A 25878-nucleotide genomic window follows, 5' to 3' on the forward strand; every position below is an offset into this window, starting at 1 on the left:
TAGACAAATTCGGCAATAGCGAGTGATTAGGCAGTAGCATTTTGTTCGATAGTGCAAAAATGGGTCTGAACACTGGAAGGGGGCTGGGATGACATTATACCTTGACTGCTTCATAAAGGTGTATCGCGCGCTGGTCATATGATGCTCTTTCTCTCAAGCTCGAAGGCTTGTCTGTTTCTTGTTTTGCTTTGAGCCACCTACTTTTTTTAGGTGTTTACTAGTGTTATCATGCCATTCGGGAAGAAAGTGATCGGTGCGCATGCTCCACGTATTGATGCGTTGAAGGAGGATGACTTTTGGTGGTGGTATCGCCAGTCAGTGGTGAAAAGTGAGATGATAGACCACGGTCCTGGAATACCGAGTTTTTTTGTACTCAGGTACGTCTTGCCATTCATCTATACTTTGGCACACTTGTTTTTCGCTAATATATTCCCTCTTTTGGGGAAAGCTTTCAGCAAACCTCGTATCCCATTTGGGAAAGAATCCAAGCTTTCCTTGACAGTGGACTGCGGGAAACAGGCGTCCACAACACTTCGTTCCCTGCATTTGTACTCAAAAAGCCAAATGCTATAAATTATGAACAAATTGAAGATCAAAACGAAGGTCTCATCTCAGACCAGCTGGCCACCTCAGATGCCATCTAGTCGCATTATGCCAGAGGGATCCAAGGCCACCATGACCTCCCGCTTCGACTAAACCAGTGGAAGTCTTTATTCTGCCATGTGTCACACCCCCAGCCATTCTTTCGTTCCAGGGACCGTCTCGTGCAAGAGACACACACAGCACATCTAACCAAGAAAGGGACAGATGATGCAATCCCACAGGCTCTTGATCTATACAAAGAAGTGTATGAGGATCTTCTTGCTGTTCCAGTTGTGAAAGGCCAAAAGAGTAGCCTCGCCAATAGAGAGGCTTCACTTGTCCTTATTGGTGCCTATGTCAATGAAACTGTCATCCTTTTATGTGTGCATATACTTGAGCAATGCATCGAAGGTGCAATATGCCGTGGGCTCGGTCAATGCTGTAGCACGGCACATGGTATCAAGGTGCCTGATCCTTCGATCCTTTCAATCCCTTCTAGCGAAGGTCAACAATTCTTCCATGTGTGGCAGAATTCTTGGCATTTCTCCAGTCGCGCCAGTGGTATTATGATGGCAATTCATGGGGATAATGAAGGTCTAGTTCTTCCGCCAAACCTTGCTGAGTATCAGGCCATCCTCATACTCCATGGCTCCTCTAAAAGGAAACAAGAATACCAGACGATCGTGAATGAATATGTTTCAATTAAATCCAAGCTGGCGGCGCTTCATTGGCGTACGGAAGTGGATCTCCGCGACGGGTACTCCGCCGGTTGGAAGCTTCATGAATGGATCATACGGGGGGCTCCCTTGTGCATTATACTGGGGATCAAGGAGTTATCAGGTCAACACGCAACGGTGTACAGAAGAGACATTCCTAAGGAGAGTCGCAAGATTAACATCCCCCTAACTGAGATTCCTGCTACAGTCCTGAAACTCCTGGAAGACTTACAGGAACGGCTCCTTCAGAAAGCCCGCGTCGCCTTCTCTTCACGTCAGCGGGAAGTGACCGACTGGGATGAGTTTACTTATCATATCCGCGGCCGCAAAGAAGTGGGCAATGTTGGGATCTAGTTTTGAATGACACAGGAATAGGCGAATTGAGGCGTTAATAGAATATGTTGAACTTGAGACGCCTCGGATCGTCGTTCCTCTTTGGACGTTGTGCTTAGTATCTGTAGCGTTCTTGGCGAAGGGAACCGTGATCATAGAACATTGTTTGGCCTGGATTTTCTATAGCGGTTTTTTAATCCCTCTCTCAGCTTTTCATATAAGACCTGAAACCAGCTCAAGTACGTCTTAAGTGAAACGAGGGACTTTGGTTAGGTAATTATGGTCTTGTCAGAGAAGTTGATTACTCCAGGCATCTCACGATGTTGGTCAGGGAAACTGGGAATCATTCCCGCTGCTGAGGTTCAATGACGTCAAAGCCAAACGATTCCATCCCCTAGTATGTAGGAAGATAACTGAAATTAGCTAGTTTTGGACAGTCGACGCTTGAAGTTAGATCAAGATCCGGAAGCCCAAGAGTGCCAAGCGTGCCTCACCAAGAATAATAGTCAATTCATTCCAACGATCCAGTGGAATGTTCACACACACAGGATGGATTATTCCCGCGTCTAGCTAAAAAAGACAAGAAGCGAAAATTACAAAGAGACGGCCATCTAATATGAGAATTAGACTCAAAGCCCGCCAGAAATTAAGCACAATCGTCTCACTAGACCCAGTCACATTCATGGCAAATACTTGTAGAATACTGCGAGGATCAGTCATGTTATGCCGCTAACCATATAAACAGTTCAGTCATAATGCCTCTTTGGTCTCTGGTTAAGCTCCTCCACGTAACCTGTTGATGTGAAGCTGTGGTTTCTGCCAAATCAGGGCAACAACCAACATCTGCGCTAAAGCAAACCCTCCGACCATCTTCATCTGCATATTATACGCTTCCGCGAAGGTCGAACGAACGTCAATCTGCGTTGATTCGGGAAGACTCTCAATTGCTTGTGCCGTGTCTTTGATGGTCTTGATTTGCTCTGGGGACAGAAACGACGCCAGACTCTTGGTCAGATGGGTATTGAGTATCGTGGTTGCAATCGCTACACCTAAGGCGCCACCCACCTGCCGGCCCTGGCTTGCAGTTCCCATTGCGATCAGCTGGTCGGGTTCTTCCACGGACTCCGGCACAAGCATATACATAACCGATGTCGAGGCTCCTACTCCTAACCCGAAGATCACGGAGTAACCAAACTGCCCCATCCAGAGGGAAACAGTGGTGGGAATCTCAGACATGAGAAAGAATCCGACGCCCTGGAGCACTAACCCGACGAGTAGCGTGTATACAAATGGAACTTTGTACTTGGTCATCAGGAACGAACATGTGCATCCCCCAACAGGATTGCTTAGTGCGTACGCAAGCAGCTTCACCCCGGCTCCGAGTGGGGAGCTTTTGTTGACGGTTTGATAGCGCTGGGGAAGGTCAATGACACACACGACGAGCGGAGGACCTGATAAAAGCCATCCTCTGAGGGTGACGACCGAAGTTATATTAACGTTGCTCTTTATTGTGCTATTATACTCTCCGGATAAGAAGAGGGGGAAAGAGGGGAAGACCCACAGGATAACACCCATAAACACTCGGTTCTTGGTAAGCCGCCAGGGCAGAATAGGCTGGATTGACCATGATCGGCGACTAAGGAACCAGATCCACGTCAGAAACGCAAGCCAGAGCATGCCCGATAGAACGAAAAAGCTGACAATTACGCCGGAGGACCAGGTGTAGTCTACAGTGCCCTCCTGCAGCGCGGCCACTAGCAACATTGACGCTGCCAGAATGAAGAATGCACCCAGGAAGTCTGTCTGCTTAAAAAAGACTCGTTGCCCCTGGAGAAGCCAGTTTAACCAGGATCCGGTGGATTGTCCATCTTCCTTCAGTGGTGGAGGATTCGGGTAATGGTAGGGCATTGCGAGAAGAATACATAACCATGCGATGCCACCGGCCGGGAGGCTGGAATGAAACATGAAATGTTAACTGTATGAGATTCACCATGCGGTCCGGCTACTCTCCCGCGACAACTTACTTCAATAGAAAGATCCACCGCCAGCCGCCAGCGTTATCAATTGCGCCACCACAAATGGGGCCCAATACCAGTCCCAGAGATATCATGATCCCGGCCATGGTGGCAATAATGCCATACCTGGAAGGATGCATCAATCGCAAGAAGCCAAATGTGCTCAAAGAGAAAACGCCAGCGGCACCGACGCCTTGAAAGGCGCGACATATTATACTGCATCTTAAATCAGTCATTTCCGAGTGGTAAAAGCAAAGTTACAACACGAACAGATCATTCAGCGTATTTGCTGCTCCACATCCGCCAGAAAATGCGATAAAAAATCCCAATGAGCTGAGCAAAGCTAGTTTGACACCGAAAATGTCCCCGCACCTTGACCAGATCATGAGAAAGCCTAGTGATAAGTCAGTATTTCTCTTGTGCCTGATTGCGCGAAACGTACCAGAGTAGGTGAGAATATACGCGTTTGGGACCCAGGCAGTCTGGTCAAATCCATGCAGTTTATCCCCAAGAGTAACCAACGACGTGCTCACAATGCTGATCTCGAGCATTGGCAGGAAAAGGCAGATGCACATGCTTAGATTAAGGAAAACCTTTTCGTTAGCTCACATTCGCGCAAGATTCTAGAAATGAGGAACTAACCCGGCACCAGCAACCCATAGTCGCGCTCCGTGAAGATAGAAATCTTGCTCTTTCTTGATGCAACATACCGAATCCTTTTCATCTAGCTCTTCGAAACCACTCATCGTACATAAGCTGTTGAGGAAAGGTTCCTTGGATTTGTACCTGTGAGAATGCGCGACGAGCTTCCTTTGTCTAGTTCAGTCAAGATGAACTACCACCAAACATTCGCAGTAAAATAACAGATCCATTAGCAGAAGGCGGGTTAACTCGACTCTTGAAAGGTGACAGAAGCGGACAATACCAGCCTCGGTTCTTCACAATGCGATCCGACCATGGCGAATTAATCTAAGCTCCGTTGACCCAGGTCGAGCTATCAAGGCACCTCGGTAACCTAGAGCTTGGGATCTACACGGCTATGAAGTCAAACAAAATCGCGCATGCCAAAGCTTGACTAGAAGCCACAATGGACCCTACCGGCAGTGCTTGAACCAAGGTTGACCATTCAACGGTTCCGAATGGAGGCCCGCTGCCATCCCAGGAAGTGACTGAATATTTGACTTTGCGTAATGCAAATCATGTCGATCAATCAACATGCTTTCAGCTACCTTGCATTTTAAATTTGTAGATAAGCGAATCAAGTATGGTACGTGTTCTCACACAACGTCAAAGTCGATGTGTATCCACAATATTGCTTGATCTCCGCGCCACTGGCGCTCAAGGTGACATGATGTAGAAAACCACCACAGTAACAATGTGTACGATAATTGAGTTCGAAACTTTAGGACACTGTAGCCGTTCTAACACTCTGCAAACTCCCGTGGTGTGGCTATTATTCATTATGCTTTGCCGACTATTCAGTTCTCCGTACGCCCCCGCCTCTCCGTGATTCCATAGGCTGTAGTGGTAGCTGTGAATGGATACATACCAAGTAGCTTTTGGAATTGCGGAGAATTGGGTGTGATGATTAGCTTGATGCTGGGGATAATCTGTTGTACGATCAGTGGCAAAATAGTCTCATCACTTGAAACAAAATTGCATTAAGCAGTTCGGAATAGAGAACCTTCGAGATCAGTGTGCAGGCAGATCTGCGGATTTACTAATTAATTCAAGCACAAATCTTTCAATATGTTCACAAGGTCATGCTCATTGCTCAAACGTAGATACATGAATGAATTATCCACTCTCCGATTACAGTCTCATTCTGACAACCCCTAGCAACATTTCCTGCCAATTTCAAACAAATCCAGCACGCAGAATCGCCCGATCAATGGCCTTCACCATCCCAATAGTATCGTCCGGTGCAGTAGGAATTTCGTGTCCCTTACCATGGATGTACACAGATCTTCTGTCGGCCTTACAGGCTCCCCAGCCACACTTTGCGGTAAACTGTCCCTGGCCATCATCACAGCTGCCCCAGATATGTGCCGTTGGCAGATTCAGATCCTCACTACTAAGTGAGACACCGAGTTCCTTAAGGTGGTCGGGGCCGTGGGCATTAGAGAAGAAGACTCCCATTTTGACGGGGATATCTTGCTTCTGCTGGCGCCAGAGTAGCCACAGAATAGCAAGGCTAGCGCCGGCACTAAAGCCAATGACCCCGTCAAAGGGTCCTTCGTTGGTCACGTATTGATCCAGACCTTCAACGGCTTGTATCCATGACTCGGCATCTACGGGATCAACATAAGAAAACGCCTTTTCGTCAGGGGACATATTGTCCTTGAGCGCTAGGCCGAATTAGCATGTCATAACACTATCGGAAGGATGGGTATCTACCAGGATGGGCCTCACATGGTACGCAACCTTCCACGAAGTCATAGGTGTGTCGGTCTCCTAGTTCGTATCTAACGGCCGCTACATTTACTTGTTAGTTCTGTCAATCTAACACGAAATTTGAAGGCAACTTACCAATTTGCTGCTGGAGAAGCTTTACACCACATGAAGGTGTTAGAAGGTTTGATTTTATACCAGTCATAATGTTATCTCCATTGAAAACTTACCCGGGAATTACTTCCAGAGCCGTGCAAGCTGTTCTACTATGTCAGGTGTCTGAAGAAACATGTTTCAAAGGAACATTACACTGACCAGCAGAAACGCATATTGGCAAAGTAAAGAGTTTTGAGCGTTCAATTAACACAGGTGAAACAATTGATGAATGAAAGATAAAGATGGAGCAAAGGCTGGTTGCTGAGGGTCTTATGAGGCAGAGATCTCTGGCGTTTGGCCCACCATGGCGCCAGCGAAGAACCACTATCATCATGTCGCACGATGTACTATTCCAAGACTGTGATGTAATCCGCTTGGACCAGAGTCAATCTTCTGTGTAGTCACGAAAACGACAAGGTTCAAGGGCAGAAAATAACGCACTACTTGGTCCCAACGCCAGGGCTCCACACACGTCATTGATATAGCTGACAGCTTCAGATGAACGAGTGACATTAACCTCCTAGAGCTCGCCTCCTCTGAATGCCTCCTCGGGAAGGAGGGAATAGTGTAGTCAGACATTATCTATCGTCTACGCCTTGTTTCTTCGCCTCCGCAATTGTCGATCAAGTAATGATTGTAGACTGAGATCATACAGATCATTCTTTGCAGGACAAAGCTTATCGTGATCGTTTCAGTACGGTGTATGGTGAGAATAGGAAGAGAGAAAGAGCTAAATGGCAACTAGGAACATAGACTCTATATTTGTGGGCCAAGAAGGTAAGGTGAGCGAGGAAAGGTTCGATCCTGTCGATCCCTTTCCTAGGCTATGTACATACCCGGCCTCGGAGTACGGACAATTGTACCAATGCTATAATATCAAAGGACTACCAATAATGAGCAACCCACCGAGAAGCTGAGAGAGCCTAGCATACAAGGAGTTTCATGGTTGAGTAACTATTCCTTTTAACTTCATCTTCGCATTCCAGTAGTCTCAAAGTATAGGAGCGACACAACCATTGTCGTAGGTTAACTTTTGCGCGTTCATGCACTTTGAGAGACGGAAAAAAAGGTGCTATAATTCTAAAGATACCCAGCAAAACCTACACTTGCAGAGTACCTCGAACTAAATTCTATTACTCTAGTCATGGACGGCAAGAAGAAGTCTGTCACGTTTAAACAAAAACGTTCAACTTACCAGCGCTGCGGTAAGTGAATTGCCGAATCACTGTGTTATAAAGTTGAAGTTCGAACTGTAATCGCAAAGAAATTGAGTTTGGCATTATTGAAACCATAAATGTTACGTCCGACCCTTGAATCCCGACCCATGAAATGCATATGGGAAATGTATATTCACTGAAGAAAACTGTATTTGCCAGATACTGAAAGGCAACACACGCTGCTGATATAATCACAACACGGGGCCGCCGAGTTTTTTGCCATTCCGCCTCCTCCTCCGCTCCTTCTCCTCTCCACCGCACGCCCAACCGTGACTCGACGCGAAGCTGATGTCCCCTGCCCCACTGCTGGCAATGCAGCTGAATTCATACCAATGGATCATATATCCAAGTCTTCGAATCAAAGCATTGCGCTAGAATCTAGCGATCGGACCCGAGCACGCCGTTCTGGCCCATGGCTCAGCGCGCCTCCTGCCCCAACTTAGCTGAGTTTGCGAATATCATTTGCACCGCGATTTGTGTCCACAGACGGGTCTTATCGGGAGTTTATCGCTCAACGGACGAGGATCGGACTTGGAGACTTCAGTGCTCTCTGCAGGGGACTGAAGGGATTGGTGGGAATCGCCCCGATGCAGCAGTGATCATCCATCGGTCAAGCTTGTGTTTGGATCCGACGGTTTGAATTTACCAAGGCGTGATTGTTAGAGTGCGCTTATCACCGGTAGTAAGGTGTGACTAGAGAAAGAATTATATAGAAAAGGGTCCTTCGCCTTGTCGCAGCTTTCCTTGGAGCAGAAAGAATTTCAACAATCTTTTTCAACAATCAATTCGTCAACTACAACATGCCTGAATCACTGCATGATTCTCTCCCAGCTCTGGCTGTGGTAGGTCTGTCGCTGAAATTCCCGGAAGATGCCGTGTCCCCCGATGCATTCTGGAATATGATCATGGAGGGCAGATGCGCATCTAAGGAGTTCCCAGCAGACCGGTTGAACATCGAAGCCTTTTACAACCCTGACCCAAACCGCATGGATTCGGTGTCCAATCGCGGCGGGCATTTTATGACTGAGGATTCTAGTCTTTTTGATGCCCCCTTTTTCTCGATCACGGCTGCTGAAGCTGTCGCGATGGATCCGCAGCAGCGGTTGACCCTTGAAACGTCTTATCGCGCCGTAGAAAGCGCGGGTTTGACCATGGAGCAGCTGGCTCGCTCAAAAACCTGCGTCTTCACCGGGGCGTCCTCAAACGATTACCAGGTGATACAGACCCGGGATCGTTTGGACGCTTCCAAATTTTGCGCTACCGGAACAGGCGGGAATATGCTTTCGAATCGCGTGAGCTGGTTCTTCAACCTTCTTGGTCCCAGTGCCACCGTTGATACAGCATGCTCTAGTAGTCTGGTAGCCATTGATCTGGCATGCAAATCAATTTGGAGCGGCGATGCCACCATGGGAATTGCCATGGGCGTGAACTCAATCGTTAGTGTCGAGACTACTCTCAGTTTAAGTAATCTTGGTCTTCTATCGCCAGATAGTCGATGCTATAGCTTCGATGACCGTGGGAATGGATTCGCTCGCGGTGAAGGCATTGGTGCTATTGTTATTCGTCCTCTGGAGGACGCCGTCCGTAACGGTGATCCTATCCGAGCTGTTATACGATCCAGTGCATCAAATCAGGATGGGAAAACTCCAGGCATCACAATGCCGAGCATGGAAATGCAGGAACAGTTGATTCGCGACACCTACCGGAAGGGTCGTCTCGACATGAATTTAACCCGCTATTTTGAAGCACATGGAACAGGTAAACCCCTTGCCCTCTCTTGGTTGTCCGCATACTGACAGGAACCAACCTGAAGGAACGGCGGTGGGCGATCCAATTGAAAGCAAGGCCATCGGTTCAGTCTTTCGATCGGTTCGTTCTGCAGAGGAACCCCTATACATGTAAGCACTCAAGACCAAGCGATTTCTAACCAGCCCATCTAACATGGTATCAGAGGATCTGTCAAATCTAATATTGGTCATTTGGAAGGAGGCAGTGGAATAGCAGGTGTTATGAAAACCATCCTCGCTTTAGAAAAGGGCGTCATCCCCCCCAACAGCGAGAACTTTGAAAGGCTGAATCGCCGTATTGACGCCGAATTTCTGAATATCAAGGTATGGTGTCTGAAGATCTTTATTGTGCAATGCCTAACCTGAAATTAGGTCGCAAAGAAGCCCGTCCCATGGCCAACAGACGGTCTTCGAAGAGCTTCTGTTAGCTCATTCGGGTTTGGAGGAACGAATTCACACATTGTTTTTGACGACGCCCTGAATTACCTGAAGTCTCGTAACCTGCTAGGAAATCACAATACGGTTGAAAGCCCTGTCTTACATCAGAGTGAAAAGGATGGTAGTGTCAAAATTGCCACTATCAACGAGAATGTGCCGCCCAAACTTCTAGTCTGGTCCACCCGTGATGAAAAGGGCATTCAGCGTCTTCAGGAGACATGGAAGCCATTCTTATCCGAATTTCCATCTACAGAAAAGGCTGGCCTTTTGCATGACCTGGCATATACCTTGGGCAATCGACGAACCCACCATCCTTGGAAGACATTCGCCGTCGCTGGTTCAGCAGATGATTGGACCCTGCTGGCAGATAAATTCGCGCCTGCGCAAAAGTCCAGAGCGTCGCCAAATATGGCGATGGTATTTTCTGGGGTAAGAAAGCACCTTTGTGAAGTTCTTTCTTTTCTATGCTAATGGTGAGTGCTTATAGCAAGGAGCCCAGTGGTTTGCTATGGGCCGGGAGATGCTTCAATATACTCCATTGTTTCTCCGGAGTTTGAAAGCTGCATCACATTATCTCACCTCTATCGGCTGTGAATGGAACCTTCTTGGTATGTATTATCGCTAGAATTTGATGTAAATCTGGTTTTAACACACTTTATAGATGAGTTCCAAAAGTCACAGGCCGAATCCCGTGTGAATAAGCCAGAATTCAGCCAGACTATGTGCACTGCTCTTCAGGTTGGCTTGGTTGATTGCCTGCGTGCCTGGAATATCGTGCCCCATTCCGTGGTGGGTCATTCTTCTGGAGAGATCGCTGCTGCGTAAGTTATGATTACCATCGCTCAGAGCACACACTAATTTATCCAGGTATTCTGCAAACGCAATCACTCGAGAATCAGCTTGGAAAATAGCTTACCAACGAGGAAGGTTGAGCAGCAGATTGGAGAAGAGCAGTTCTAGGTCAGGCTCGATGTTGGCTGTTGCTCTTTCGGTAAAGGATGTAGCACCTTACTTAGATGCGGTGACACACGAACACAAGGACGGGTCTGTGAATGTTGCCTGCGTCAACAGCCCGACAAGTGTGACTGTTTCCGGGTATGAGGTTCTCATCGATGTACTCAAGGAGCAATTTGATGAGGCCAACATATTCGCTCGGAAGTTGAAGGTAGGAGTGGGCTATCACTCAGCTCAAATGCAAGAAATCGCAGACGAGTATGAAGAAGCCCTCGGTGTGTTGGAGAAGCCTTCGGCAATCCATAAACCTTCGCCACAGATGGTCTCTTCGGTGACTGGTGATTGGATAGACTCAAAGTCTCTTCGTGCTTCCCACTATTGGGTGCGAAATATGGTGTCGCCAGTATTGTTCTCCGACGCCTTGTCAAAAATCTGCTCTGGACCTTCGACCGACCCGACCAAGAAGCTGGATTACAGCCACCGAAGGCGGAAACCAATTCATCACTTGGTTGAGGTAGGCCCCCATGCGGTACTGCAAGGCGCCTGCAAAGATATTCTGAAGTCTTTGGGCAAAGAGCTTTCCTACTATTCTATCCTGGTACGTAATGTGTCAGCTGCTGAGACGGCGCTTTCTGCGGTCGGCAATCTCCATTGCGCTGGATATCCAGTTGATCTGTCTTCTGTCAACATGGATTCTCTCCGGCCTCCTCCACGGACTTTAGCAAATCTTCCCGAGTATTCTTTTGACCACTCCAAATCTTACTGGCGCGAGAGTCTAGAGAGTAAGGGACTCCGACATCCTCGCTTCGGTCGGAACGATCTGCTGGGCACTCCCAACCCACTTTGGAACCCTTTAGAGGCCCATTGGCGACACAGGATCAAAATCTCCGAAATTCCCTGGGTTGCCGATCATAAGGTAAGCTTTCTTTTCCTCCCCGCGCCTGGTCTACAAGCATACTCACGCTGAGCCTGCAGGTTAACGGATCTATTGTTTACCCTGGTATGGGCATGTTGGTGATGGCTATCGAAGCCGCAAAGCAATTGGCAGAACCCGGTAAAGCTATAAGCGGCTTCAATATCAGAGATACAAGTTTTAGTGCTGCGGTGCGCATTCCGTCTAATACGGGCTCTGTTGAGACAGGGTTTTTCATGCGTCCTGTTCAGGATGCTGCTTCCAAAAGCCCAAGTTGGTTTAACTTCCGGCTGTGCAGTTATGACGGGGACAACTGGATCGAATGCTGTGCTGGATCTATTCAGATCGTGTATAGCCCGACTGATTCGTCACCCTCTCAGGAGGACGAAAGGATCTCTAAAGAGCTTCTCGCTGCCCAAGTTAAAGCTTACTCGGATTTGGAGCGCAAAACCACCCCACCAATGGACAATGCTGCTATATATGACTTCACATCCCGGTGTGGACTTGCCTATGGTGAAGCCTTCCAAATGATCAGCAACCTGTCGTTTCACCGGGACGATGATTATAAGGTGGTTGGTCAGGTCCGTCGTGGTGAAAAAGGAAACGAGACCCTCCATCCCACAACGCTTGACGGCATTGTTCAGACAGCACTCTGGACACTGTCGAAGTCTGGAACGCAGGTGTTCCCAACAGTCGTTCCCAGAAGACTGGAAAAGATGTGGATCTCGCATGAAAAGCTCGCTCAAGGCGCCCAATCAGAACTTCTTCGAACATATTGCACCCGCACTGATGACCCTCATCACGGAATTATCGGTCATGTTCGTGCATTTGGTGACACGCTACAGGATGTCTTTGTTGATGTCACCGGTCTTCAAATGAATGTGGTCAGCGACACCACCACAGAGGATGTTGAGGAAGACATCTCCCAAGCCCAAAGATGTCACCAGCTAGAATGGAAGCCGGACCCACAATTGCTCACCAACCAGCAGGTGCTTAAGCTCTGCAATGACTCAATGCCGGACAACTACGAATTAGGGGACTTCTTCACAGAGACCGCATTTGTTATTTTCGCGCGAGTGTTAAAGACTCTATCAGAACTGCGCAAGCAAGAATACAACCCCCCTCAGCCACATTTGAGGAAATACCTTGAATGGATGATTGAGCAAGAGAGACGGCTTCATGATTCCGAAGTCGTGTTCGCGCATGAGCCGTGGACAAGTCGATTTAACGACCCCGCCTTTATTCAACACGCTGAAGAACGCATTTCGAAGGTCAATGCCCGAGGATACGTCGCAGCTAATGTGTCGCGTCATCTCCCGCAGCTTCTCAATGGAGAGCTAGACCCGTTGACCTTCTTGTTTGGAGGGACGCAGCTAAAGGACTTTTATTTTGAATCTGTATGTTGTGGGCTTTTGGGAAACTGGGTTTTGCTGACTTGTGCTTTACCAGCTTTACGACACCGTCGGCGTCCATCGATTTGGTGCCTACCTGGACATTCTCTCTAATCATAACAATGCTCTGCGGGTTATTGAAGTCGGCGCAGGCACTGGATCCATCACGGACATTCTCATGCGATCCCTTGGTCGCACTGACGATGAGTCTAGTGAGCGACGATATTCCCAATGGGATTTCACCGATATCTCGCGGTCGTTCTTTGGTGAAGCACAGGACCTCTTCAAGGCTGAGGGGGATCGCGTTAAGTTCAACGCACTTGATATTGAGAAGGACCCAGCCGAGCAAGGATTTGAGTGCGGAACGTACGATGTAGTTGTCGCCTCTTTGGTATGAAAAGACACATTCTTTTCTTCTTATGACAATCGCTGAGAAAACTGACCATTATTCAGGTGCTCCATGCAACTCATGATTTGAAGAAGACCTTGACTAATTCTCGCAAACTGCTGAAACCGTATGTTTATCGTTCTTCTCGCAGATCACTTCAGCTCAGGAAGTACTAATATGTCCTCTGTAGAGGCGGAAAGCTTGTCCTGAATGAGCTTGTGGCTCCTGACATTCTTCGAACTTCGTTTATCTTTGGATTGCTGGAAGGATGGTGGCTCAGTAAGCGTCTTGTACGTTGGCGTGTAGGTCAGGCTTTTTGCTAATGCCGTCAGGCTCCGAATCATACCGCAAGTTTGGTCCTTGTGTGGAGACTAGTCAATGGAACGATCTACTCCAGCAGACCGGCTTTTCAGGGGTAGACTTATCTCTGCAAGATTACGATGACCCGCGCTGCTGGGAGTGCAGCATACTGGCTGCAACTGCTGTCGAGGAAAATCAGGACGAGACGTGCGAATCTGAGTTCGAAATCTATTACAGCAAACACTCGTTGAGACAGACCGAGACCGCGAAGATGTTGGAATCGCACTACCAGCCGCTCACTGAGAAACCAGTCAGCTGTTTGCCTATTGAGGACGTTCCTGAGGAGGTCTCGAGCGCTCCTACCTTGCGAATTTTCTTGCTTGATCTGGAAAGACCGACGCTTCATGAAATGGAGCCTCAGCTATTTTTCACCTTGCAACACTTATTCTGCTCAGCCATTGATCTACTGTGGATTAACTCTGGTGGGGGTTTTTCGAGCTCGAATCCTCATTATAGGGTAGCAGATGGGCTGTTCCGGGCAGTTACTGCAGAGGACGATCGCAAGAAATGCTATATGTTATCACTAGACCCGCGAAGTGGTGGTTCACAGCACCTGGTCTACCAAACGACAAAGGTGATCAATTCGCTACTCCGGGCGACGACCATCAAGCAGATCATTGATACCGAGTACGTTGAGGATCAAGGCATCCTGCATATTCCCCGCTTGGTGGCTTCCCCTTCTGTGAATAAAGACATCTCTTCCCGAACTGCGGGATGGCACACCAAGGTACAGAGCTTTAAATGTGGCGTTCCTCTTCAACTTGACAGCGCCAATTCAAACCTCCTTCGTGGATTCAAGTTCATAGAAGATGAGCTTGCACATCAACCTTTGGCAGCTGATGAGATGGAAGTCCAAGTAAAATGCTCTGGTGTCAACTTCCGTGACGTTCTTATTGCGGTGGGTCAGCTGAATTCGCCTCATACTGGATTCGAATGCTCAGGTGTCGTTACTCGCACCGGAGAGGCATGCAAGCGTTTCCGTGTTGGGGATTCCGTCGCTCTGCTGAATCAAGGTTGCTTTTCGAGTTTCATTCGCGTCCGGGAAACCGGGGCCGTGGTGAAGATCGGGCGAAATGTTTCTTTCAGTGACGCTGCAGCAGTACCAGTCAACTTTGCTACTGCGTTCATTGCGATCCATGATGTGGCTCGCATGCGTGCCAAGGAATCAATCCTAATCCATGCCGCTGCAGGTGGCACTGGGCAAGCAGCGATCCAAATCGCACAGAACCTTGGAGCCGAAGTGTTCGCAACGGTGGGATCTCAGCACAAGAAGGAATTCCTTATGGAGTTTTACAATATTCCAGAGTCCCACATCTTCTCCAGTCGCTCCACGCTATTTACCCCCGCTATCAAAGAGCGCACTCATGGCTGTGGTGTCGATGTGATATTTAATTCCTTGGCTGGTGAAAGCCTGAAGGAGTCATGGGAATGCATCGCTCCATACGGTCGCTTCCTGGAGATTGGAATTAAAGATATCTTGGCAAACGATCGTCTCCCCATGGCCAAATTCCTGCATAACGTGTCGTTCAGTGCTATTAATCTAGCGTCGATGATGAATGATCGACCAGATGTTTGTGCGAATGCCCTAGAGGATGTCTTCCGGATGATTTCAGAAGGGAAGCTCCAACCCGCACGAGATGTGCAGCTTTACGGGATTGGGGACATGGAGTCGGCCTTCCGTACGATGCAGGGTGGAAAGCATATCGGCAAAATTGTTATTGAGATGAGGAAGGATGATCAGGTCACAGTAAGCGTCGCCGCATGTTTCTTTTCACTTTTTCGACGAAGACAAAATAAACTAACCACTTTCCAGACTGTGTTGGAGACGCATCCTAGTACGTCCTTGGATGCAAATGGCACTTACATCATCTCTGGTGGACTTGGAGGTCTCGGACGTACAATTGCCACCTGGCTAGTTGACCGGGGTGCGCGCAATTTGCTACTTCTCTCGCGCTCCGGGGCTCGCAGCCCTAAGGCCGCCGAACTATTGCAAGAGCTTTCCGCCAAGGGCGCAAGTGTCATGATCCCACGGTGCGATGTATCAGACTCGGATTCTGTGGCAAGAGCCCTCTCCGAGTGTCGAGAACGCATGCCCCCGTTCAAGGGATGTATTCAAGCGGCGATGGTATTGCGGGATTCTAGTTTCGAATCGATGAGCCATCAATCTTGGCAGGAGGTAGTATTTCCTAAAGTCCAGGGCACTTGGAATCTTCACCAGCAACTTCCTTCCGGCATGGAATTCTTCGTCATGTTATCATCGGTTGCTGGTGTTATCGGAGGCAGAGGCCAAGCCAACTATGCTGCTGGCAATACTTTCCAGGATGCGCTGGCGCGCCACCGCGTCGCGCTCGGAGAGAAGGCCACATCCCTCGATTTGGGAGTTATTGGTTTTACTGGTGCCGTCGTTGAGGATGCGAAACTCGCCGAAAAGTTCATGAACCATTCGCCCTTCATCCTCATTACGGAACCAGAGATGCACGCGCTGCTGGATATGTACTGTGACCCACGCGCGGATCCCTACACAACGACCACCTGCCAGAATATCGTCCGACTCGCCCCCAGGTTAGATAATATCACCGCAGAAATACAGAGTGCGATTGAAAGGCCGCTCTTCCGCCGGCTGCGCCCATATAAAGGACCAGGCAGTAACAACGGTTCTGCTGCGGAAAGTGCCAATGTCGCTGCCATGCTAGGCGAGGCACAATCACTCGCTGAAGCCAGCGCTGCGGTGACTCAGGCGTTGACGGCCAAGCTTTCGAAGGCTCTCTCAATTGCCATGCCCGACCTGGACGCAAATAAACCGCTTCATCAGTATGGTGTGGACTCTTTAGTGGCCGTGGAACTGCGAAGCTGGTTCACTAAAGAGATACAGGCGGATATCGCTGTTTTTGATATTCTTGGAAGCTCGACGATCTCGTCGATTGGGCACTTGGCAACTAGTAAAAGTAAACTGAAAGGTGAGAAGTGGTGAAATTGTTAACGAATCTATACTGTACATAAAGGTTCACAATAGATATTTGGGAATATATCAAGTTGAACGGACTCTTCGTTTCAGTAAAGCGGGAAAAAAAACAGGCAATTGCGCTCCTACACTAATTCTATTTGATCAGCGGTGTCATCTGCAGCCGGGCCAGCACCTTCGCCCGCACCGGCGACCCGACCCGCGGGCCACCAGGTGTCGCTCGCAGCAATGGTCCACCTGGGGGACATGGGTCCCGGGTCACATTTCGAATTTTTGTTACGACGCAGCTAACATTGCATGAATCCGCCCTTGCTCCAGCATCCGCAAGTGTATCGATCAAATCTGCGGTGACACTTTATCATAATCCGACGATGTACTTCAATACTATGCTTTCTTGAACTGACATCGCTGCCATTGATGATGAACGGCGAGGGAGCTCTCCATTCTGGATGGAAATTGATGGACGATAACTAGAGACAGTTAGGACTGATTAGACCACTTCGTACGCATTGGACTCAAAGGGGAGAAGGGCACTAACCTTTTTTTCGTCGTTTGTAGCCCTGACAGGAGGAGAGTTACCGGTTGAGCTGAGCTTTCTCCGGGGACCTCAGGTGCCTAAAACCCTGATCGAGACCTAACGTGAGGCCATGATGAGGAGATCCACAGTAAAAGCAACGGTTGTCCTTTCAAAATAGTCAATATTCCAAGTCCACAAACTCAAAGCGCTGAACTCACGTCGTTGGGTTGGAACCATGTCATCGTGGAGATCGGACAGCAGATAACGTCGACAGAAACGAGACAGACGTGACAACAACGACGTAGGAACAGACGTAGGCCGAGGTTTCTATTTAACTGTTCTCATAACCGAATAGCTACGATGAGGATGATGGAGATGAATTTCATGCAATGTCAAAGCTCCGCCATCGTAGTAGTATCTCGATTCAGATTCAATCATTCGTTGAAAGGGGAACCTAGGAGGAAGAACGATGGGATAGGAAGCTGAGTAGGTTGAAGAACCCTGTAACTGCCTACATACAAGGGGTTGAGTGAATTCCCGTTGCATATTAACTACGAACCTATCAAAGCTCCTTTCACTATCAGGGCATACAACACGGGTAAAGCCTTTTTTCTTTCTCAAATTCAATTTAAGGCAGATGGTAATGGTGTTGGCCATTTTTATCACCATGGATAGGGCCTTCTTTTCCTTGGAGAGTTAGCCAAGTGGATGGAATGAATTCATAGATTTCTTTTGCCAACCATTACCTACAAGCTTTCTATGCCGACCTATGCGGTAGTTCAGCCTGTAAATCTGAAAATATCAGTGTTGATCGCCAGGATCTTCGGCGGTGCAAGTATTTGTGAATGAGCCAGTGCATGAAACTATTCAAAAATTGAATCTTGCTATAAGAGTTACTTTTCATGCTCTTTGATATGGCCACCACAGAATACTGCCCAGCTAAACGAGCAGCCTGAAGACAGGAAAATGATAGAAGAGATCAAAAAGATAACCCGAAACAACATCACGTCCGAGCCAGCCAACGTCCACAGAGTCCAGCTGTTGGAACGATGTTGTCAACCAGACCAGAGAGGTGGAGTATCCTGACCTAATCCACAAACCGCACAGCACCTTGCTTGGCCTAGACTTGGCCTACCATTCCAAATGGCATACCAAGGGATCAGGAATGCATAGGTGTAAACAAGTGGAACTATAAATAGCTAGGCAGACTGTAGTTTAGAAATGGCACTTCACTTTTACCCTCCGAGCATATACCTACATTCCGTTGAATCGATAGGATATCTGCTTAGGGCAATGACCAAGTCAACCTACACCAGCTTTTGCAGTGATTATCAAAAACCGACAGCCCAGGCAAATAAGAAGCAGCTCAGTACTAGCCAGCCCGCGAACCCTGACAGGAAAAGAAACCCAGTTGATACAAACCCGAACAGCCAGCCGCAGACATGATACAGATCTGGAAGAGTATAGGACCCCCCGGGGTCCTACTACGGAACTGAATAACTCCTAATGCTGGCAATACAACATAACTGCCGCAAGACATACGCAGTCACAATTGCGGCACTAGAAGCAGGGCTAGAGCTAGGGGTGAGCCTGGCATGCTTACAGGAGCCCTATGTCGATACAGACTTTCGACATGGGGCATCTCAAATATACTGGCCAGAGGCTGGGGAACGCAAGAAGCAGAGACTGGCAATTGCTGTCCGCCGGAATCTTCTTAATAAGCTGGTGATAGAGGCCCGCACGGACCTAATAAACTGTCCTTATCTGATAGCCCTAGATATCTGGTAGCTAGATAGGGTCAAAAAGACCCGAAGAACCCGGATAGTCAACTGCTATAATAACTAGATTGGCAAGAACTACTGCTGGCAAGGGATCAGCGAGCGACGAAGAAGAGCGATAGAGGATCTTAACAGAAACCGAGTTCTAGAAGGAAGATGCCTATTTCGGGGGGATTTTAATGCGCATAGTCTGTGATAACCTCAGGAATGCAGAAATGATCTTTATTGTAGGCTAGTTACGAGGCACTAGGTTGAGGAAAGAAGAAGATGTGGGCCGTCTCTCTAGGCGTAATTGCTAGTAATGTACCCTTAGGAATATCGAATGATGAAGGTCTGATTCTTTCAATCTAGCTGCAAACGGTGGTTTAAATACATGAAGAATGATAAGCAATCTAACCTAAAAAGGCAGCTGGAAGAGACATAACTTTTGAACCGTGGAAATATCAGAAAAATCTGCATAATCCTCGAGGATCGGTAGTTACCAATACCGATGTCCGGAATAGGAAGGTCTCCTATGTGACTAGCGGTCACATACGGTTGACAGAAGAAAACACCGATTTACTGCATGAAGCAGTAAACAAACCCACTGTATAGGAAAAATGAATCAAACGGTGCAAACTATGCAAACAACCTGAGTAGAGCAACGCTCTACACTCAGGTCGTCACAGATACTTCCAGATGAAGGTAGGACATGCAGCTATCGGATCATATCTACACCGCATAATATCTCGAGAAAGAGGGACCTGCCAAAACCGCCAAGCTCCTAGGGGGACAGTCTCTCATATACTAGTCAGCTGCAGGCAATGGCGACGGCAACGAGAGGTGATATACACAGCTCTAGATAGAGCGGGAATAGCAAGGCCTTCCGTATAAGAAACCCACCCGGAAAGCAGGCTCTTTGGGGAGCCTAAAGCTACTAAAGCCCTACTGGACTCTATAGCTAATACAGACGTGACTCTTTCTGGAGAACAACATCAGAAGGACCAACACAGAGCAGAGAGAGACAATGAAAAGGGCCTAGAAGCTCTAGAGGCTGAACGGACCGGAGAAGGCTATCAGGAAGGGTGGCCTGGGCACACCTAGGCGTCACCCACCCTGCTAGAATCCCAAGGAGAGCAAACAAGCTCAAAAGCCCTGCGCAAAAAGGCGGTATGGGGCGAGGAAAAGGAACAGAATGTATACAAACGAGAGAATAGCCCTAGGAACTAATAGGGGCCTAAGGCCTAGCCTCAGGCCGACGACACACGGTCTGTCATAGCCCTAGGGGCTCGGTATGGACAATAAACTTGATTAAATAATAATAATGTAACTACTACGGAGTCTGTTTTGTAGTGCTGTCGGGATGAACCCCAACAAGGACCTGGTTCAGTTGATACAATCATTACAATCAATGACCCTCATTTGAGGGCGCAGAAAGAGACAGACCAAAAAAATAAAAGCAAAAACATACAACAGCAGGGATTCGCTGGTGGTCACCCACCCAACTACTAACCTGCCGGCGTGTGGCTTAAGTACGGCTGAGCGGACGGGAAGCCCTGTTCTCCACACCCTGTGGTCGTATGTATTTACTTTCACTTAGCTATGAGCTATATAGAAATTCCTTACCTGAGCTTGGGTCTCCTTCGGAGTAGTGTCATTTGCAATGCTCAATGGTGGCGGATACGGTTTCGGGCTGTCCATCGCTATCTTTCCTTACCGACTAGGGTATTTGAAACTCTTTTATTTTTGTTCAAATTCTATAATGGTCGTCTTGAAGTATATCCGCATGAATTATATTTACCCGTCCCGGCAGTAGCTATTAGGTACAAGCAACAATAACAACCGACATTCTTAAACGCATATCGCTGGCGGGAAAAAGAAATTAACATACAACTCAAGGCAGGAAGGTTCTGTTGGGTTATAAAAAGTAAGTAAATGTTCAGTTACGATGACTGAATCGACACTGGGGATCATGGATTGGGTCTTAATCGCACTACCGTAATCTGGTGCAAAATTATTGAAGTCTTCAGCCATCGAAACATATCAACATCCATATTGACCCATGTCTTTGACCTCAGTTAACACATTTCTATATAACATACGGGATCGAGACCACCAAAGCTCAAATGGAGAAATCAGATGACCCCAGAATATATACCTGCGTATTGACCCACAAGCGCCTGGATTGAGATCAACTATCATCACTAGTTCTCCCAGGCAACTCAGTTCCACTCAGAGCTCAAATGCCACAAATGGAACGATCTCGACTTCATCAATCAATCCATTCGTTACCATTCCAGGTAGGCCCAAGGCATTGAAACTTTCCGAGAATGACTGGTTAAACAACTTGATCTCGTCGAGGAAGCTCCGAAGATAATTCCACATCGTACTCGGCACCTTGATCAAGACTTCATTTTTCCCGACTTTTTAGGTGCCGCGATGTCGAGTGGTTCAATCATCTCCCCATTGACGTAGACTTGAGCCGCATATTGAATCCGGGGGAGGCGGATGTACGCCCCGCTCGCGGATTGATTCGAGGATGAGGTTCGAGGTGGCCAGTGGAAGCTGATGCTGTAGTATCCCACGCCTCAGACGTTGGCAATAGTCGGGATCTCCGTCCACGAGACAATGGAGGTGAGGCTGTGGGTCGTATTGCGCTTGGAAGCAACCGGCGAAGCATCGTACAAATCCCTGGGTGCTTCCCAATGTTCAAGCACGAGAGTCCAGTTGTTTAATGGAAACGCTGAGGGTGGCTGGCGGATCGAAGATGTTTGGTACACTCTTCCGTCGGACAGGGTTAGGGGGACATCCCATGTCCCGGATACTATGTGAGCCGCTGATTTCTCACCCGAGCCGTAGCCCAACACTGTCGAGGGAGCTTTAGTGAGATGCAGATTGGGCACCTGTTGAAGGTCGTTTCCGAAGGCGAGGGTGATGGTCTGGTTTGCTTGGAGACGGAGGTGGATAGTTGTGCGGTTTCCAGACTTCTGGTACAGGTGTAAAGGCTCATGTTTGCCAGTCCAGGCATCAAGCAAATATGGGGTTTCAGTGGTCGCAATATCAACTGTTCCACTTGTGAACCTAGTCCCGTCATTTTATATAAAGCAGTATGATAAACTGTTGGTCTCATCATAAAGCCAGGTCGGGTACCAGGTCCCATTTGTCCTGACTTGAACGTCTGGGAGTAGCCCCAGAGAAATCAGCCTTTCAGCCGCGCCACCGGGTGGAACACTATAAACGTTTTCAATCGCCTTCAAAGCATCCAGGGCATCTTTTGCTTGTTCGACAGTTCCGTCAGTATACGAAGTATAATACGCTGGATCTCCCCTCAGAATGTCTGGTAGACCATGGCGAGCGTATCCTTGCACCTTGAGGATTCCATCAACTGAGATATTCGAAACTTGAGAGATAAGAAGAGTTTTATAAGAAGGATCTTCTGGTGCCAGGATGCCGTTCACCACCTTCGCTTGCGGGAGAGCGAAGTTATCTGGAGACAGATAGTTGTAGGTGTAGCCTATCTATAGAGTTAACAATAATTTTGAATTATTTGCACTGAAAGATGAACATACCATGCTGTATTAGGTCGTCATTAGAATAAAGAAGGGGAAAGTCGGGATCCGAATGCGAGAGTTTATTGTAAACGGCAATGTCAGCGTGAAGCTTGCCCGTTTGTTGCGTATATTGTAAACGAGCGATATAGTCCAGGGCGTTTGAAAATCCATGATCCTAAGCAGGTTGCTTTTCAGAGTATTGCTCTGAGAAAGAATACCCGAAATATGTATACCCTGGCCAAGTGGTGCCGGAATAATTGCCTCTGTATGATTGACCGTGTAAGACAAACTGGTTGACACCAGTTACTTCCTCGCGGTGAATTGACCATAGAAGTTCCGATATTGTATACTGATAGGCTCCCCTGAATACGCCACCCATCTCATTCGAGATGACCCTCTTCCCGGACAGAACCGCTGGCCCGAAAAATTGACGGTATGCATCAATCTGATCTGAAAATCCGAGGCTCTCACACTCTGGCGCATTGACAAAGGGAACGGCTGATTTCATATCGACTGGAGGATTATAGCCGACCTGACTAGACATTTGAAGGTTGAGCTTATTAGCCCATGATGTAAGCGTCTGTAAATATTCGCGGTAGCCGATGATGAGGCTTTGCCTCTCTTGAAGGATTCCTACATTGGCTACACACATAATGTTGGCCCAGGAGACTTGCGAATTCTCGCTGCCTCCTATCACTTGGGACAGCTGTATCGAGCCAAGGGCAATTCTCAACGCTCATTATCACTGCTAGACAATATTCTGCGTTTCTCGTATAGAATATTAGGGCCCTATCACACGCCCCAAATCCACCCGGGGTCAGAACTGGCGGAGGTATACAAGTCCACGGGCCAGCTTGAAGGTGCGCGAAAATTACTTATGGCTGAGCACGAGCGCTACGCCACATGGCGTCAAAAAAACAACCACAAATCCATAATCCTTGCTCGTGCTCTTGGAAATGCGGAAAGAAATCTAGGGGACTTTGAGCAAGCCGAGGTTTACTTGCGAGAGGCCATCAAGCCGCTACAATTTCTGGCTTGCTACACGGCCTATCTCGGCGGCCTACAATCGGATCTTGGTGACTTTCTTTTAGAGCGTGGGCACCCGAAAGCCGCCGAAAGTCAATTTCTCAACGCATTGAACAGCTTCCAGATGATCCAATATGCCAACGATGCCGCCATTCAGGGAGTCAAACTCGCTGAAGTCGGCCTAGAGTTGCGCCGCAAAGAATGTTACGAGACCGACATCCATGAACACATTAGCCATGCATGAAACTTCTTCGAAAATTATCCTTGTAGCCCATGGTTCTACGCTACGGAATTGTGCCTTGCGCGACCATGGCTAGAAGAGGGTCAAGCGGATGATGCAGTTCAAAAGCTATTGTGGATCGCAGATAGTGCACCTCAGGTCGGGATCGGCTCCATATGTCGACATGGAGCTCTTTTCACGCTGGGAAAGCACTATGTGTCCTCCGATCCGTCATCGGCCCAGGAACATTTAAAATGTGCGTTTGATGGGTATAGGAACATACTGGCCGCAAATCATCCGTTTATGATGAAGACTAGTCGGCTATTGTATCGTTGTTATCAACATCAGCCTGAATGCGGATTGGCCGAACGGTTCAAACAAACTGTGAAGGAGCTACTGGACGAGATCGTCCAGAAGAAATCTGTGGAAACTATACTTTCTACGTTGTTTACGGATGACGATAACGACCCTCCAGAAGAGAACGAAATTCAACCGGTGGAAACTGACGATCAAGGCCTTGAGGATCATGACGGTACGGTGGATAAGACATATGACTAGTTGAGTATTCTCGACTACTGTTGGGGGGCAGGGTGATGTTTCTCCCCTTTGGCTGAGTGTACTTGTCTCGAGATCCAACTACTATACCTGACTCTGTAGCAAAGTATGTGGATCGGAAAGAAGTGGGTTTCCCGATTATTCAGGCCAATCATAACCACCACGCATGATGCCACCGCCAAGAAAATTGCAGAACTTTTTATCGCCCGAAGTGCTGGATGAGAACCCCACCATTCCATAGATATTCTACCAAAGACACAAAAAGATAAGCAAACGAAGAAATGTGTCAAGAGTGTGTTCCAGGTCTTGCAGTTGATGGTTATGACTGCGACTCGGATTTGGATTTCCATTCCGATGACGAGTGCGCCTGTCCCCACGACCATAAGGGGCATAATCATGAACATCACCATGAACACGAACACGAATATGAACAAACTCCTATAACCAAAAAAGAAGAGACTGGTCCTTTTCAAGAAGTGACATTTCCCTCCGACCCCTTCTTCACGCGTCTGATCAATGCCGCCCACCAAAACAAAGATGGAATCATCATCAACGACAGTGCACATGGCCTACAACTCACCTACACCCAGTTCCTGCACGATGTGCAGGTGCTGCGGCTGAAAATTCAAAATGCTATTCCCTCCAGCCAGCTTGATGCAACTGGTTCGTTCAAAGAGGGTGCTGGCTACGTCGCTGTACTAGCCGAGATCCAGTACCCATTTTTTGTGGCGAGCTTGGCGATTCTCTCAATGGGAGGTGTTATTGTCCCAATGGGTGAGTTTTCTTTTCCATTCCTTTATGTTCTATACTAATTATATCAAAAGGACATGCCCCCGAAGCAGAGCAAGTGCTCGCTATTGTAGAAGAATCCAAAGCGGTGGCTTTAGTCTTTGATCCTACCCAAGCGGACGTGTCATCAGCCATATCGAAAGAGAATGAATCTCTAATCCAACTCCCCATCGAGATCAACCAGGCTCAGAAGGATTCCGAGGAACATACGCAGTTCCGCTTTATTACGGCTTCCGCAGGCGGTCTGGCCTTTTCCGCTGATCGTCCAGCTCTTCTTCTTTACGGTGGTGATGGGGAACCTAACACGTTGACACGCCAGAGCTTCTACGACCAGGCTACTGGTGGTTCGAATTCAGCAACGGCGGAAAGGTCGGATGTAATGATGCTGTGTATTCTTATTTGTTTGTCTTCTGGGCCGGCGCCATGAGTATGGATTTAAACTTGCGCGCTCCTCCCTAAAGAAATATAAACATATAGAATATTGACACCGCAAGGGATTTGTTCGCGAATGATACTATCAGTGAGCTACCCTACTCCGTAGAAACCCACAGTAGCTGCAACGTGTACGCGTTTGGATGTCTGAGGCAAGATGCCAAGCATTCCGCCGTTTGCCTAAGGCACCTTCAAGATCGATAACACCCTCGAGTCTTCCTACATCAATCCAACATTTCAGTATTTATAAGAGCATCCCTCCATTCATTTTCATTATATCTGCCCACTTCGGTGTACTCGGTCCCTGCGGAACGTCCACACAACAAGTATTGAATGGAATGCAGTATTTGGCAGGAAACCTTCAAAATGATATATATTTTCGAAATGACATCCAACCTATATACAAATAATAATACTCTCTCCAGCTT

General features: G+C 48.0%; 6 protein-coding genes across 6 annotated transcripts; 3 read left to right on the forward strand and 3 right to left on the reverse strand.

Moving 5' to 3' along the window:
- Nucleotides 1-228: 228 nt before the first annotated feature.
- On the forward strand, nucleotides 229-1652 carry KD926_005950 (class II aaRS and biotin synthetase; the record flags this gene model as incomplete). Its single annotated transcript, XM_053099169.1, has 2 exons — nucleotides 229-377; nucleotides 755-1652. 2 exons carry the CDS (start codon nucleotides 229-231, stop codon nucleotides 1650-1652), a joined length of 1047 nt encoding a protein of 348 aa, XP_052960985.1.
- Nucleotides 1653-2405: 753 nt separating this feature from the next.
- On the reverse strand, nucleotides 2406-4197 carry KD926_005951 (MFS general substrate transporter; the record flags this gene model as incomplete). Its single annotated transcript, XM_053099180.1, has 4 exons — nucleotides 2406-3582; nucleotides 3656-3862; nucleotides 3917-4040; nucleotides 4089-4197. The coding sequence occupies 4 exons, from the start codon at nucleotides 4195-4197 to the stop codon at nucleotides 2406-2408; spliced, it is 1617 nt and encodes a 538-aa protein (XP_052960986.1).
- A 1306-nt stretch (nucleotides 4198-5503) lies between these two features.
- KD926_005952 (uncharacterized protein) lies at nucleotides 5504-6366 on the reverse strand (the record flags this gene model as incomplete). The annotated part of the gene is made up of 5 exons (XM_053099191.1): nucleotides 5504-5994; nucleotides 6059-6121; nucleotides 6176-6194; nucleotides 6268-6295; nucleotides 6353-6366. The coding sequence occupies 5 exons, from the start codon at nucleotides 6364-6366 to the stop codon at nucleotides 5504-5506; spliced, it is 615 nt and encodes a 204-aa protein (XP_052960987.1).
- A 1844-nt stretch (nucleotides 6367-8210) lies between these two features.
- On the forward strand, nucleotides 8211-16894 carry KD926_005953 (polyketide synthase module; the record flags this gene model as incomplete). Its single annotated transcript, XM_053099202.1, has 14 exons — nucleotides 8211-9168; nucleotides 9224-9308; nucleotides 9362-9521; nucleotides 9570-10064; nucleotides 10123-10243; nucleotides 10297-10456; nucleotides 10503-11505; nucleotides 11565-12899; nucleotides 12952-13284; nucleotides 13347-13408; nucleotides 13472-13560; nucleotides 13614-15388; nucleotides 15455-16598; nucleotides 16752-16894. 14 exons carry the CDS (start codon nucleotides 8211-8213, stop codon nucleotides 16892-16894), a joined length of 7863 nt encoding a protein of 2620 aa, XP_052960988.1.
- A 4571-nt stretch (nucleotides 16895-21465) lies between these two features.
- KD926_005954 (uncharacterized protein) lies at nucleotides 21466-23080 on the reverse strand (the record flags this gene model as incomplete). The annotated part of the gene is made up of 4 exons (XM_053099214.1): nucleotides 21466-21958; nucleotides 22028-22391; nucleotides 22447-22603; nucleotides 22823-23080. 4 exons carry the CDS (start codon nucleotides 23078-23080, stop codon nucleotides 21466-21468), a joined length of 1272 nt encoding a protein of 423 aa, XP_052960989.1.
- Nucleotides 23081-23305: 225 nt separating this feature from the next.
- KD926_005955 (uncharacterized protein) lies at nucleotides 23306-25445 on the forward strand (the record flags this gene model as incomplete). Its single annotated transcript, XM_053099225.1, has 4 exons — nucleotides 23306-23640; nucleotides 23725-24206; nucleotides 24533-25003; nucleotides 25054-25445. 4 exons carry the CDS (start codon nucleotides 23306-23308, stop codon nucleotides 25443-25445), a joined length of 1680 nt encoding a protein of 559 aa, XP_052960990.1.
- Nucleotides 25446-25878: the final 433 nt, after the last annotated feature.

The sequence above is a fragment of the Aspergillus affinis genome, assembly GCF_023601865.1.
Source record: "Aspergillus affinis strain CMG 70 chromosome Unknown NODE_2_length_704391_cov_89_054091, whole genome shotgun sequence".
NCBI lineage: Eukaryota > Fungi > Ascomycota > Eurotiomycetes > Eurotiales > Aspergillaceae > Aspergillus > Aspergillus affinis.